This window comes from Cibotium barometz, chromosome 7 (assembly GCF_041138505.1).
Source record: "Cibotium barometz isolate CiBa-2024 chromosome 7, ASM4113850v1, whole genome shotgun sequence".
NCBI classification, from domain to species: domain Eukaryota; kingdom Viridiplantae; phylum Streptophyta; class Polypodiopsida; order Cyatheales; family Cibotiaceae; genus Cibotium; species Cibotium barometz.
Genome location: NC_141052.1, coordinates 7195558 through 7211789, shown reverse-complemented (window position 1 = coordinate 7211789; position 16232 = coordinate 7195558). Strand labels below are relative to the sequence as shown.

At 42.1% G+C, this 16232-nt stretch overlaps 1 protein-coding gene across 1 annotated transcript in view; it reads left to right on the top strand.

The window, feature by feature from the left end:
* LOC147636635 (uncharacterized) overlaps positions 1–3776 on the top strand; it is a 38448-nt gene extending 34672 nt beyond the window's left edge. The window contains exons 5-8 of the mRNA XM_086800087.1: positions 2554–2595; positions 2720–2767; positions 2861–2922; positions 3039–3776. Of these exons, the coding sequence (XP_086656213.1) occupies positions 2554–2595; positions 2720–2767; positions 2861–2922; positions 3039–3144 (258 nt within the window). The 3' untranslated portion in view covers positions 3145–3776. The remainder of the gene's footprint in view (positions 1–2553; positions 2596–2719; positions 2768–2860; positions 2923–3038) is intronic.
* Positions 3777–16232: the final 12456 nt, after the last annotated feature.

The following is a 16232-nucleotide window of genomic DNA, read 5'->3' as shown; positions in this document are numbered from 1 at the left end:
TAGTTCAATCCATCTTCTCAACCTCATGTTAAGAACAGGTTGAGAGAAGACCCACTTTAAGATTTTGTGATCAATGGTCAATTGAAATATACATCCTAGCAAGTAATGCCTCTAGAGCTTAAGTACATGAATCACAATCAAGAGCTCCAAATCATGGGTATGATAGTTTTTCTCATGTGGCCGAAGCTCTCAAGGCTAATAAGCCACAAGATGGCCTTATGGCATCAAGACAGCACCAATAGCAATACCGCTAGCATCGGTCACCACCTCAAATGGCGTTCATAGTTGTTACGAGAGGCATGCCTCTAACAGTTCGAGGAGTTCGAGGTGTTCGATTGCTTGATCGAGGCTTCCACCATTTTTTTTTTTTGTTGGTTTGAGTCTCTAGATGGGGGCTTTAAGGGCCTAAGGCAGCCCCTCTCACACACACTCTCTCTCCCTCTCTCATACATTCTCACCCTTCCTCCCTTAAGCCTTTCTCAAGACCCAAACACACACACTAGGATGATGATGTTTTTCATAAAGCTATCTCTATACTCTACCAGTTCATTTTAGTTCATTTCATTTTACTTTGTACCCTTGATGATGTATCCAGATGATGAGGATGTACTATTTTGGTCTCATAGGTCATTTTGGCCTTCTGCAGATGTTTAATACAGCTTTCTTTCTTTCACACACTCTCTCTCCTTCCTCATACACACCCTCTCCCTCCCTCCCTCAAAGCTCATACATACACACTCTAGTTTCTCTCTCTCTCTCTCTCTCTCTCTCTCTCTCTCTCAACTTTCACTGTATATATATATATATATATATATATATATATATATATATATATATGATGCCTCTAACGTCTCTAAAAAATATGAGTCTTTCGAGGCGCATACCATACCCGCCTCGTACCAAACGCCTTTGACGCCTCTAACAACCATGGGCCTGTTGAAGTTTGGAAGCTTTAACCTAGTTTGACAATCAAGTACCACCTTTAGCTTCTCAAAACTACTTGGACATTCTGGTGACCGTTGGAAGGGTAGCTCCTTTTTGAGCTGAGAAGTAAGTGATGCAGCTATGTAGGCATAGTCTTTTACAAATATTCAACACCATCTTGTTAAATCCAAGAAGTTTCGAATATACTTGGTCAACTTAAGTGTTGTTGGCCAATTAATGAGAGCCTGGATCTTAGCAAGATCCAGAGTCATCCTTCGTTTGAAACTACATGACCAATATAATCAATTTTGTCTGTGAAGAAGACTTTTCCTTGCATACAATTTGTGCTGCCTTATAGCGTCCAGAACCTTCCTCATGCATTTAATGCTCCTGTCTAGGAATGTCCTGCACTCGAATCATGATTTGATAATACCCAGATTTCAAGTCTATTTTATGAAGAACTTGGCACGATGCAACCTATTAAAAATCTCATCGAGGCGAGGAATAGGGTATTTATTCTTGATGTTGCATTGGTTAAGACCTCTGTTGGGAGATTTGCAACGTACTCCTCAATGTTTTGTATCTGTAGGCTCGGGGGTGAGCTTGAATGGCTCCATGGTTGGGCGGTGAGCTAGATGCCTGAGTCTATATGTGTTTTCCTTTTTGTTTATGCTTAAGTGACACCCAATATATGTGGGGCGAGAGGATCGCGTGTCCGCATAGGCCATCATGGACTTGGTTGGTCTTCTTGTTCCTGTTGGGCCATGAGAGCGAGAGAGAGTTCTATTAACGTCTACAAAAGACCAAAGTTAATCGTAGAGTATGTCAGCCTGAGGGTTTTTACATGGGGAGGAGGGTGGAGGGATGAAGGAAGGAAGAGAGAGAGAGGGGAGAAGATCTCTCTGTGATGGGAGCTTGCCATTTTGTCAAAGGTTATTGTGGATCTGCAGCTGCCAGGTGGAGGGATGAGGCCTTTGAGATATGGGATGTCTGGCTCTGAGAAGGGATGGTGCACACTCAGTGGTCTCTATCAGATCAAAAGTGTTACAATGTGATCATGAAGAGATTGAATCATGGAAAAGCCCCCAACTCGAGCTGAAAGAAAAAACAGCCATATACGTGCCAATGGTAAAATGCTACAATGATACAATGTGAGGGGATTGAAGTGGGTCCAGATCCGAGGAACTGCCCCTCCACAGGTGGTGGACATGGAGAGCCTCCAAAGATGTGCAGCTGTGGGGGATGGATCTAGCTTGCTGCACCTGGATTACTTTGTTTAGCGCGACGCCTGGCCCCTGGGACGTGGGGTGGCACCTGTGAGACATGGACACTTAGTGTGTGCTGGCTGGTCCATTGAGTAGGGGCATCCGAGAGAGAGAGAGAGAGAGAGAGAGAGAGAGAGAGAGAGATTATACTTACGTCTACTAGATACCCAAAGGGTCTGTGAGACCATGTAATCCATGTGTAAACTGGATGGCAATACAACATGAAAAGAAAAAGAGCATGGTCTACATACTATGTAGGTCCCTATGTCTGCAATGTAGTAAGTAGAAACCAAAATCTCATGATTTCCTCCTCCTGAGAGAGAGAGAGAGCTGATTTACATTGTGAACATCTTTCATCTTGCAGCCTACTGGGGCCTTGGCTTTCAAGAGAGTTGATGCGGAAAAGGTCAGGCTGATTGTCTATTGTCGAAGTGCTGGGCATTGCTGAAGCATTTGGTTGTTTTTTTTGCTTCAAATCTTGTACTCTGTTGCTTGATTTGCTCCTCCTCCTTGCTTATCTACTGTTGCAGGTGTCATTTCCAGATCCACGCTTGTCTGACAATTCGTACTGGGCCAAGGTAATGTTGCATAGCAACACACTCACCTTCTGTAATACAGAAAAGAAGACTAGTATTTAGAACTAATTGGAAGATTTATTGTAAATGTTGCAGGATGGAGCCGAGGAAGGCTATGGTGCTAAGGCACAGGAGGTGCTTGGGCTTGTTCGAGGAAGGTAAAGCGAACTTGATATCTCAGAGATTGCATCCAGGTTGTGTAAGAGCATATAGGCAAAAGCTTAGAGTTGCTCTACTCTTAAGAAGTGGCTTGTGTGGTCTGCTGAATATCCAGGGACTTTCGTCATGAAAAAACCAAAAAGAAGCGTGGTTCTTACAGAGGGGGACTTATTGGCTTGCAGTCACACTCCATCAAATTTGAAAACTCTGATGAGGATTAAAGAGCTGCAGATTGTAGACAACTGTGAAGATTCTTCAATTTTGATCAGTGGGTTTTAAGCCAAGGGAGGGCTGCATCAGTATATTGGGTCTAGAGCCTAAATGAAAAACATTTTTGCTTGCCAATCATGCGCAGCAGTTTTTTCGGATTTGTCTGTCATTCTGTGTGATTAAAATCCTTGAATCAGGCAAACTAGTTTTCTTAGTATCAGATTCTACGATGTCGGTTAGATGTGGAAGAGCTGTACGGCAATCAAAATGGTTCTTACCAAAGAGAGCCAGATCAGGGTTAGGTTGGGCTTGAAGAAAGGGCCGTTTTGTCAATAGATCTCAATGATCCATTCGGTGAAGAAGTGAAATCTCATGAAACTTGAGCTCAAGAGGGGTTCCTGCAGGCATGGTATATTGAAATTTGGTGTATTCTAGGTAGTTGTGAACTCGAACATGGTTTGAGCCCAAGAGGAGACCTGAAGTATCACAATTTGATGCAGGTATGATGAAGGCACTACGTTTTGCCTTGTTCTCTGAAGGATTAATCTCTTTTGAAGGTTTCTAATTTTGATCTTTAAGTGGAAGAAGCCTTAGGTGCCACTGTTTTATGTCAATGGAGAATGACAATCTGCTTTAGAATGAAGCCCAGGGTTCTGTTTTTCCCCATGTAGACAAATGTTGGATTGAATTTGTCAATACTTGCAAAATGTTTTATTTACAATGCATGTTAGGAAACATCAAATGGTAGCCTCACAGGCATGCTAGTTGCTCTCTATCTGTAAGTTATGAAATCCTCTAATTCTCACCTTAGTGTTGTAAAGACATCCACCTTTTTCATTGCAAACATAGGCTTTTCCACACGTTACGTAAGGAATTGTAGACTCAAGCAGGAAAGGTTCATTCATAATGGAGATGATATGCCAACGCTTCATTGCGTAGTCCCACCCCTTGGAAAGGTTCTTTCAGGATTTCTTTTGGTAGAACCTTTGATTTTGTTACTCTTAAGTTAATAAAAGAGATGTAGACTCAAAAGAGAGGAGATGTCTCCTATTCATTTCCTTTAGCTAGTGTTTCTTTCAACAAACAATGTGAATTCTTAGGGGGTACTGATGATGTTTTTGGCATTATGGATTTTTTGGTTTCCTAAAGCCCCACCTCGAGGGATGTAGCCGAGCTAGAGGCCGCACCACTCACACACAACCGTACGGTGTCAAGGCTCCAACCCACACGACCTCTTTGGTAGAGCGCTTGTTTGCTTCCAGCACTAGGTTGTGGATTTTATGTTGGGTAGATTCAAGTGTTTTTTTCAACAAACAATAGAGTTCCATTTGGGTACTACGAATGATATGCCTTTCATACGAACTTCACGCATGAATCTGAATTTATGGAGTGTTTATTTCTCTCCAAATACTAGTGTTACCATTCATACCAAATACAAAGATTTACATCTCTTTGTATAAGTGAAAAGGTGTTCTACTATTCTAGTTCTTTTACTTTGCTACTTGCATAGTTCATATAAGTCAAATATGTTCTAAGATTTTGGTAAACAAGATTTATAGTCTTTATTTTCACTCTTACAGACATGCTTGCATCACTTTTTTACATGATCATATCAGTTTTGTAAATGATTAATTTGTTATAGCTAGCCTACTACCCCCACTTGCAGCTGGCCATCTATGGGGTCCACCAGTTGAGGAGCAAAATCGGTACTAGAAGGGGGACCCCTTCAGTCCAACATGGACAGCTCGTCGGCAACAAGGACTAGAGGTGAGAAGGAGAGGAAATACAGCTCGATTTGGGCGAGCACACACAAGATGGGCGACACCCATACCAAAACATGCATGACCACCATGAGAGCAGTATGCAAAATGCAGGATATGGACATTGAGCACTTACAAAAGAAGCTCGGGGAGAACAAGGATAGTGATGACCTTAGGCATGAGTTGCATGCCTCCATGCAAGAGGAGATGGATAGGTGGAAGGCAAACATGCAGGCATACATGGCAACTCAGCTAAGCAAGAAGCAGGAGGAAATGGTCCAAATGTTGGACGCAAAGACCAGCTACCATACCTCACTAATCATGGAGCTAGAGGCCCAAGTTGCCACCCTTAGAGTGGAAAATGAGACCTTGAGGGCACGTACTCAATTCTAAGAAGGAGAGATTCAACTATCCCTCAATGATGAGCTGAATACACTTAGAGAGCAAACGAAGACCCTCTAGGAACAAGAGGAGAAGAAGGCAAACGAGGCAACCACATGGGCCGAGGTGATTAAGAAGACACAGAAACAAGTGGAAGAAGCGGGCAGCTGGATTGAGGTTGCAAGAAGCAACGGAACCCATTGTCATCCCCAAACATCATCAATGACACACTCGAAGAGGAGCAAAGAAGGAAGATTAGGGCATTGAATGTGAGTGGTGGGATGGAAGGAAGGAGCCTCGTCGAAAGAGGATGCCATAGCACTATGTAGAAAGCTGGAAATGGTTGATACCCCCTTTGTCGAGGCATGGAGGGTGGGCAAAGACACCACCAAGGAATGCGCACTCATCCTCAAGTTTGCGGAGTTGGAGGCGAGGCAAGCATTCCTTGCCAAAAGGCGGGCACTAAAAGGAGAGAAGACTTACACCTCAAAGACAATCTCACACTAGCATAGGGGCACACAGGAGGGAGTGCATGCTACGCATCTTGGATACATGGAAGGCAAGGAAATGGGCAGTGTACAAGGATGGGAGGGTGATCATCATTGAGCGACGTGCCCAATGACGGTGCGAGACCTATGAGACCAAGCTAGAGATTGCAGTTTGGAACTGCAATGGCACCTTGAGGAGAGATGCAGGTCTGTTCGAGGAGACATTTAGAGGAAGAGACTTGGTCTTATACACAGAGACTCATCAGTGCGAGTGGAGGCAGCTTCCAGAGGTGAGAGGATACAGATGGGAGTTTGTTCACCGCCCACATCCATGCACAGTAGGGGGTACCTGGGGGTCGGGGGGGATGGCTTTACCATACAGGGAGGAGCTTCAACATGTGATACAGGTGGTCGGACGGGATGAGGCCGCACGATTTTTGTGGGTAAGGATCCAGACAGAGGGGGCCCGAGACATCTACCTTGCAGTGTGCTACTTGCACCCTCCAATTCTAAATATGCCACCCATGGAGAGTCCCTGTACTTGCCCCTTTATGGTGACATTATGAAGTTTTCCAATCTAGGGGACATCCTTCTGGCTGGAGACTTCAATGCCCGCACCGCAGGTGCACAGGTACCCTTCTTTGAGATAGATGATCCCATGTAGTACCAGGAGATTGACACGGTGGGTACGGATCTAGAGCGGACATCACATGATACAACAGCCAGCACAGGATATGGAGAGTATCTCTTAGCCCGGTGGGGCTCATAGGCTAGCCATTTATAATGGCCTGGCTAGATGGCCTAGATCCAACTCCTTCACGTCCTACCCCTTCGGACATGGAGTTAGTACAATGGACTATCTAATGGGATCCCTCTCTCTGATCCCGCTCATTCCGGAGTTTACCATCTCTCCTCGCCCAATCGGTATTGCAGTCGACCATGCATACCTGGCCTTCTCCCTCACATGCCGATACACCATGCAACCACCTGCTTTGCCCCATCAATGTCTGAGATACCACTTCACCAGAGAGACCTCTTCCATCTATTCTAATCACGTCTACCGCATTCTCTCCGACCTCGACCCCCACATCCCACTTGATGAGCTTACTACACACCTCTCAGCCACCCTCCATACGTCCGCTCTGCAGCCGCCTTCCCACACTCCAGAGCCACCCCTACATCACCAGGAGGGACTGTCCCACAGAATAGCTGGTACGACGAGAAATGTCGTGATACCAAGCTCGTCTACATCAGGAGATGGCACTGGATCCACCACTCACGAACAGGCACCAGTGATCATTCGACTTCTCACACGGAGAACTAAGAGAGCCCACCTAGCCAGGCTTGAGCAGGAGCTATATCAGCTATTTCTTGGAAGGGATTGTAAGGAGGCCTGAAGGATCTTCCAGGATCATCGCCTTCCAACTCCGATTACTTCACCGAGCACCAGGCACACCTATGCCACCTCTCTCTACCATGTCCCCGAGCAGCCACCTCTCCCCCATCCACCTGAACCTCGTCCTCCACACTCTTCCTTCTTTCACCTCAGCATGGTGAGAGATGCTATTGACAAGATGCAGACTGGGAGAGCACACGATCATGATGGACTCCTCACCGAGCATTTCTCCCATGCTAGGGACACGTTAGCCCCTTTACTGGTTCACATGTCTAACATGGCTTTATGTGAGGGCTTCCCCGTCAGTTGGTCATCGAATACTATTGTACCTATCTTGAAAGCAGGTGCCCCCATTGACCCCAACAACTATAGGACTATCATGATTGGTCACACTTTGGCCAAGATTTATGGTTCGATTTTGGAGCATGAGCTTAGTAGATGGTCCGAGGAGCAGAGACTCAGAGCACCGGGGCAGGTAGGCTTCAGGAGAGGGCACTCCACACGAGATCATATCTTTACACTACGGGGGATCGTTGAGGAGGGGAGAGCTCATGGGTAATGGATATATTGCTGTTTTGTGGATTTTCACAAAGCTTTTGATACTGTCCCATGGGCCAGACTGATGAGGAGACTGCGGGGAGTGCCAGCAGAGATGTTGTGGGGGATCATTACACTCTATGAGTTAGTCACAGGCAGAGTACGGGCTCCAGGAGGTGACTTAGAGATCATACACACAACACTATCGGGGTGAAGCAGGGCTGCCCCTTGTCTCCTACTCTATTTGGTGTATACATTGACGAGATCTCAGATTACATAGACAGACAAGGAGGAGCGGGAGCACATTTGGTAGGAGTTCTTAAATCGATCCTCTTGTATGCAGATGATATTGTTCTTATTTCTGATTCACCAGAGGGGCTGCAGAGGCATTTGGATGCATTACGAGCCTTTTGCGAGGACCGGGATCTTACTGTGAATCTTGGAAAGACCAAGGTCATGATCTTTAACACCTCCTCATAGTGGACAAGTAGATCTGCAGTACAGTTTACATACAGTGGAGAGCCGGTGGAGTATGTTACCTCATATGTATACCTTGGGATCACTTTTGTTGGACCTCAGTTCTCGATGCGGAAGGCAGTCGACGCTAGATTGATGAGGGGATATGCAACCCTTGGCTCGCTAGAGAGGCAATGCTCACAGATACTGTTATTGGAGCTGAGGACGAAGCTTTGGCTATTTGATACTTTAGTTACGTCTCATAGGTCATTTTGGCCTTTTGAAGATGTTAATACAGCTTTCGACTTTCTTCTTTCTTCTCTTCTCTCTCTCTCTCTCTCTCTCTCTCTCTCTCTCTCTCTCTCTCTCTCTCTCTCGCGCGCGCGCGCGTGCGCGTGCGCACACATGCACACTGTGCACACACATACTATTCATTTACGTATTTTCTTATCTTTCACTTCTAGTTTGTGTAATGGAGCCACCAAATTGGCTTAAGGTTGCTTTTTAAATTTTATAAAAATGAAAAAGAAAATCAACTTAAAATTCCATGACACTACGAGAGTATCATGTTATCGGTGTAAAAGTTTCAAAAAAAAATCACATATCTAATGAATTAACAATTTCTAAAATGACTAAAAATAGCATAAAAATAATATAATACCTTTATCTTCATAGATACGTGTATTAAAAAGTGTCTTTAATCGATAGAAGTTAAATGTAAATTGTCTGAATATAGAAGAATTTTTGTTTTGTATTTGTAGTGAATTATTTTTTTTGATGTTTTAAAGTGTAAAATTTTAAACTTTTTATAAAAAGTTTCTAAATGATAATTTTTTGAACTAGTTTTGGAACTCTTATTTTTTTCTTGTTTTGAGAGTAGTATTCTAGTAGAAATTTCTTTAAAACTGGTAGTCATAATCTCTCATTATTTTGTTAGTTGTTGGTAGGTGGAACATATGTTGGACCACAATGAGATATTTTAAAAGACATGTGAACACTTATTTTATAATTACATATTTTAGCATGAAGGCTAAGGTCTCAAACCTTTGTATATACCAATTAGTATTTATATTTTTGGTAGGTCCAAGATCTGATAATTGTAGCTTGTTATATTTTTTGGAAGACGTTTTATGCTCAAAAACTTAAAAAGCTCTTTAACTTTATTTTTAGACTTATCTTTTTGAAAAGCAAGCTTTTCATATATAAATATATATGAGTGGTACGACGGGCCACACTCATCTAGGGGAGATTCAACCCAATCTTGTGTTGACGATGATCTCTTTCTTATTCTCAAGTTCTCTTGTTTATTCTATTTTGTTTATATGTAAGGTTTATGTATTAATTTTATTCTAAGTCTGGTTTACTCTAATTTTTATATTTGAGAAAAAGAATTCTTCTCCAAGTGTTGTAAAGGTCCCGCTAATGGTATCAGAGCTATGGAGACTACTCAAGGAGAAGAATTATTAAGACAAATTCAAAAGACTTTTTTTACGCAAGTGTTTGGAGCAAAGGAGACCAAGGAATTTATCTTTGGAAGATATTTTTTGCCATTGTTTCACTTGGTTTTAAGCAAGGCTGCATAGAATTCAGGGAATGAATTCTATGCAGCCTTGCTTAAAAGCTTTCAATCGACATCTCTAAGAGAGAATGAAATCCTTTAAAGCCAAACTTCCTTAATGCCTCTACAAGTGAGGAGCGAAATGCCTTGTGTTAAGTGCAGTCACTATATGACCATCCCAATCCCCATTATGCATATAAGGCACCTGTTTTTATGTATTGCATATATTGTAAATCCTTTGGTCATGATACTACAAAGTGTCCCAATTCATCAACAAATAACTCAAAACCTCTATCTCCCGTGTACCAAATTGAAACAGTCCAAAGGGTAGAAACCGTTCATCAAGAGGTAGTTAATCGAAAACTTCAGTGTTTCTATTATCCTGGACCTCACAAAGTAGTAGACTGCACAGTTTGGAATACTTCCATGCCCATAGTCACTGACACTTTGAAATCACATGTTCCAAGATTGTCCAAGACGCGTTGCTTCAATGCAACTTGTCTCATAAAATACAACTCTTAACATCGCGTGTACCAAACTGAAACACTCCAAAGGGTAGAAATCGCTCAAGAGGTAGTTAATCGAACACTTCAATGTTTTTATTATCCTGGATCTCACAAAGTGGCAGACTGCACAGTTTGGAATACTTCCATGCCCATAGTCACTGACACTTTGCAACTCATGTGTGAAAGATGTGGCATTGATCACATATTCCAAGATTGCCCAAGATGAGTTGCTTCAATGCAACTTGTCTCATAAAACACAACAAGCTACACATGATGCACACGTGTCCACCCCCAACAAGGCCACCACACAAATAACAACATACACATATGTGACACCTGGATAAGACATAAACAAAAAAGGGGACATAACCCAAAAGAGCCAAAAGCTACACATGATGCACACGTGTCCACCCCCAAGGCCACCACACAAATAACAACATCCACATATGTGACACCTGGATACAAAAACCAGAATTCAATCTCGTCGCATGGGCAAACATAATGAAAAACTGACAAGATGTCGCTAAGTGAGGATGAAACAAGTTCTATTTCGTCCACTCAGTGTACTTATTAGCCAATCAAGAAACTAGAACCTGCCCAACCACCCCAGATTAAAAATCATGATCATATGACATATGCGGAACGCTAAAAGCAAGCTCAAGAGAGCATGCTTAACATGGTTGAGTGTCTTAGAGGATCACTGGTTTTGATTGAGCCTAATAATGCCAAACCTAAAAAAGTAACCAGAAAACAAAACCCAGAGGAGTACCACTTCCCCTTTCAAGAGGAAGATATACTTTGTACAGAAGAGTCATTAGAGACAGATTTCACGAATTATGCAGTTGAGAAAGCACGTGAGGAATTTGATAATTCCTTTATAAAATTAAAGCAGTCTCTCAAAACATCATTTGGAGGACTGCTCTTCTGTCATGGTGAAGCCAGCATAGCATCAGCACTTACACCGTTAAGGACTCAACATAAGTTATACCAAGACATAAAGAGCTCCATAGAACTAGACTGTGAGGATTCACAAGTTTCCAAACAAACCTCATTTAGAATTGTCAGAGGACAAGTGTGCCAGTGTACACATTGGGTACTCTTCTTGAAAAAACTGAGAGCCAAAAGAGGACGAAAGTTAATGGAAATATGAAACAGAAACGTGATCTGAAGCTGACACAAAAATTGAAACATCCATGCTTCCTCTTGAAGATTCTATCATGGTATGGTTAGATTTTCCTACAGGCAATGATGTTAAGTGTAAACATGCATTGATTAGCCCTCGAGTTAGTCATAACATCATGACAATGGACACTTGGGTGTCATTGGGACAACTGAAACTAATCCCTACAGACAATGGTCTTGCAAGGGGAGCCAATGGACAAAACATTAAAGTTCCAAGTTACTTTAGCTATGCTACTCAAACAATGAGTGGAGATGTGGAATTTACATTCTATGTTACCTTAGATTCCTTTGAGTATGATGTTGTCCTTGGTGGAACTTGGATTTTTGACTCATTGTATTCAATTGATGAATCTATACAAATAGTACAATTGCTATTTTACGAGAGGAAGAGACCTTGGAGGAGCTGGAACTTCCAACATATCTTACTACTGAAAAGATCCCTAGGATTCTGGTTGGATTGGAACTTTCCAATAAAATCACCACAGCTTAGGCACAACTTTATCCAACACGAGAATACAATCTCATGACCCTTGAGTTATGGGATTGGTTAGGTCAACCAACACTCACGGATTATCCTGAAAGAATTCCCTTTACATAAGACTTGAACATGATATGTCGGGGATACTTTGAACATACAATGTATATTAAATCTAACCCCCTTACTTGCAAGTTTTTTGTGCTAGAAGCAGATTTGATTTTGGGGCATAAATGGACTATTGCTACCTAAGTACCACTGTGCTTTGCTAGCGATAGAGTCATCATGATGGTCAATGACAAAAAGTTCACGATACCATATTGCAAGGAAGAGGATCCAACTTTAATGGATTTCTATGATGTTGAATGCAAAAGGTTTACATGCCTCTTCCACAGAAGCCCCCTTACACAATGACCTACCATCCAACTTTAATGGATTTCTATGATATTGAATGCAAAAGGTTTACATGCCTCTTCCACAGAAGCCCCCTTACACAATGACCTACCATCTGCATCAACAACCGACTCTGATAAAGCATCTACTCCTTCAACCGCATCCTCACCAAAAAAGTTCAATGCCAAAACCTCACAATCAAAATAGCTATTCTTGAAGAAGTTTCCCCCGCGTAACCATCCATCTCTAACAAGGAACTCAAAGGAAAAGCCTCGGAGCCTATGCCTCTTCATCAACAAACCTCACCAAAGGAGATGACAATATGCTCAAAAGCCTCATCATCAAATGCCACTCTGTAAGAGACTTGAACCTCATCGTCACAACAATGCACATGAGTCTCAAACCTGCAGCCTCAGTGCCAACCAGTGTAAAGGAGGGCCCAAAACCTTCCACTTCCACCAAAAAGAAAAATCCACCAAGACAACACAAATCAAGGTATCTTAATGGTATCAAAATGTGGGTGGAGAAGAAGCTACTTGTTGCCCAAGGCTACTATGAAGGTGCTTATTTAATTTGGGTGCCTCGATAGTCAAAACCTCTTCCTCAACGTAGCACTTAGAGGCCAAGGAAAACGAAAAGGACTCCATAACACCATCCACAAAAGCCTATGTGAGTTCCTCAAAGAACTTCACCAAGTCAACAAGTGTGGGTACCAAAAAGATTAACACAAGCACAAGGGTACTACTACCAAGATAATACTAAAGCTTGGATTCCCAAGCAAATAAAAAAGTCCTCTCAACTTGTTTAAAGAAACAAACGCGAGCACCAAAGGCATCAACCACACCAGTTTATAATGTTCATCAAAGATGGGTGCCTGTGCATGTGCTTTAACAACAAGAATATTATGATGGTAATCCCATCATATGGTTGCCAAAATCGAACAATGTGAAGAAAGCCTCACCACTAACTTCAAACCCAATAGCTTCACCTAAAGTTTGATAAGAATGGAGGCCCAAGCAACACCAAGCAAGTCACTCAACCACTCTCGTGCATTCAGTACCTACACAAGAGCTTGTATGTTCAAACAACCCCAATGGTAACCAACCAGCAGTCTTACCTATCACCTTGACAAAATTTGAGCCAAAAACTCAAGAATCAATTCCCACGTCTACAAATGGAGACTTATGAGCGCAACAAAGACAAATTCACAATGCTCTTTTCACCCTTTTGTATGTGAAACGTAAGTGTAGAAGCTATGCGCGGCGACAGACATAAGAATCTATTCTCTTAAAAAGGAGAGTAGCCACAAGAACCCGTTTCTCATAAGGTCGTAGTAAAAAAAAAAACCCACCAAAACAAGGGAGTAACACATATGGTAATTCCCACGTATCTTCAATAGCCATTATATTCTGTTAAGCTTATAGCTTACTATTCTTTTGGCCAAGTTAATGTAGCAGCTGCTCCATGAGTACATATCCATACTCATGTACTAGATGACATTTGCACCACACCACATGACAACTTTCAGGTACGTCTTTGGATGGGGGGGCCAAAAATCTTGGTTAATGGTACAAACCATCGCCTCGAATTTTCCTTCAAATTACAAACCTCTCCAAACGACGCTACCATCTTCACAAATCCATGATCTTCAATCCTTATTAGTGAAGATATCTAGATTAGCCTCGCAAGTCGATATAATTCTTTTGATCCTCGCCACAACAAGTGGCTACTTCAACAAAAAGCAGCAGGATAATAAGAGTCTCTTTGACTCAAATCTTGTACTTAATGTATATCTGCTTCATAAGAGCATTTAACTATACATAAAAACATAAAAAGCACATGGGGAGAAGAATGCAGGAATAGGTCCTACTTAACAACATGACAAGAATCCTGCCACACACAGAGACTTCATCAAAGGTCAATTTCTTCAAATGAATGTCGCTTCAATGAATCAAATGAGGAACTCAGAATCACCATCTTGTTTTCTGATGATTATGTCTACGTTCCTCCGGATCCTTCCCTCTCTTCTCTCTCCCATTATTAATATCTCTTAGCATCCCCAATAACACAAATCACATGTAACCTTGCTTAGGATTGCCAAAAACAAAGTGAGCAAAAAACACTTAACAAAATAAAAATAAAAAATGCTCACACAAATATAAAAATGCAATCATTCACAAAAATCCCACCTTGCACCCCGTTAGGAATTCCCAATAACCCACTAACTTTTCATTCACTAACTAGATTTTCTTATTCCTTCCGAAGGGACAAGACCATTTAATGTTATTCAACATCAAAGCCATCAACAAAGCTTGTTCATTCTCTCCACACAAAGATCTTTAACGCGATTCACGAGGACGTGATTGCCATCATCAGGGAAGGGAGAGATGTTAACCCATTCCTAGGGTTAACAAGAGCTACTGCCATTATCTTACATCAAGGATTCAAGGTAGATAAACCAAAGGGACATACATTCAAGATATGAAGCAATGGTGTCCAAAGCTACAACTTGGACGGTCGCCCGTAATGGTGTGACGTAGTATTTATGGCGATTCCCACTTCAAGACCCTGTGGTATTAAGTTAGGATGAAGTCCCAAGTGATCTACTTCATGGATATATTATGAGAGTAGTCATTGTAATAGCATTAGGTCTCTTATGAGCCTAAAGTGCCCGGCTGGCCACAATTTAAGTGAGTGTGAACACTTATAGCCATGTATATAAGTGAATTTCTCTCATAATACAACGTACTCTCCCATTGTGCAATTGAGTCTTGCTTTTGCTAATCCTCTTGCTAATATCTCTCCCTAATGCATGCTAGTGAGTGTGTGAGTGAAGTGAGGTGAGAGGAGGGACGAGTACCCGTAGTGCAACGCGACGGTGTGACAACACTCGCCGGGAGACGCAGTCGAATTGCTTCTCAAGGAGTTGTAGAGCTTGGAGACCTCAAGGGTTACGAGCTCGGCCATTAGAAAGATCCTCACGACACTTGCAGTTCACCAAGTAATCTCTTGTTGGATGTGTTTCAACAAGGGGGGTTAGGGTGATCCATAACAACCATTGGACAAAACTTCTTCTTCACCACCTCATCAAAACAACTCATCACAAGTTCCAAAACCACCATTTTCCTTAACCTTTCTAAAATAAGAGACTATGGATGCATTTAGTAAGATTTGAACATCATTATTCTCTTGTTAGAATTACAGAACCTTCAAGTATGAGATTTTTGGTAAACCAATGGTGTGGGGGCTGTTTCTCGTTTCTCCTACGCTTTTCTTGTTCACGCATTGCCTGTGACTTCTTCTTTTCCTTCTCTTCGTTGTTGTAGTGCTGGTTGTTGCTTTTGTTTTGTTGTTTACACTAGCTAGCCTACAAGCTCTTTGTTAAAGCTAAAAAGAAATCTTTGTTTCTTTAACACCTTTAAAAAGCTTTAAAACTCAATATCTTATTGAAAATGGAAAGGATCATGTAACTATGGTGGATCAAAGCATATGTATGCCATCACTAGAATATGATTAACAATATGATTAAGGTATGATTAAAATAATTACACAAGCATGAAGAGGGTATGAATCAAAACACTTGTACTAATTTCTCATTCCCAAAGGTGCCTTTTTATAGGCCAAGAGTACATCCTTGAATATAGGAGAGGTGGCTTGATTTTAGGAGAGGTGGAGAGGAATGTGGAGAGGTGGAGAGAATGTAGGTGGGCATTGCTGTTGGTCATGTCCACTCTCGGCTAGTTCAGGTGTGAACCCAGCTTACTCATGGGCACTTTTTCCCTGTAACTGGACACATGTTTTTTCCCTGTAACTGGACACATGGGCACTTTGCCCTAGGCCTTTTAGTACTCACTTATACTTTCATTTTCATATCATTATTGAGTACATCTTTTCCAGCACTCTCACGTTTCTCTGCTTGAGGTTGTGTGTGTGTGTGTGTGCAGGCTAGCTTCCCTCCTACCCAACT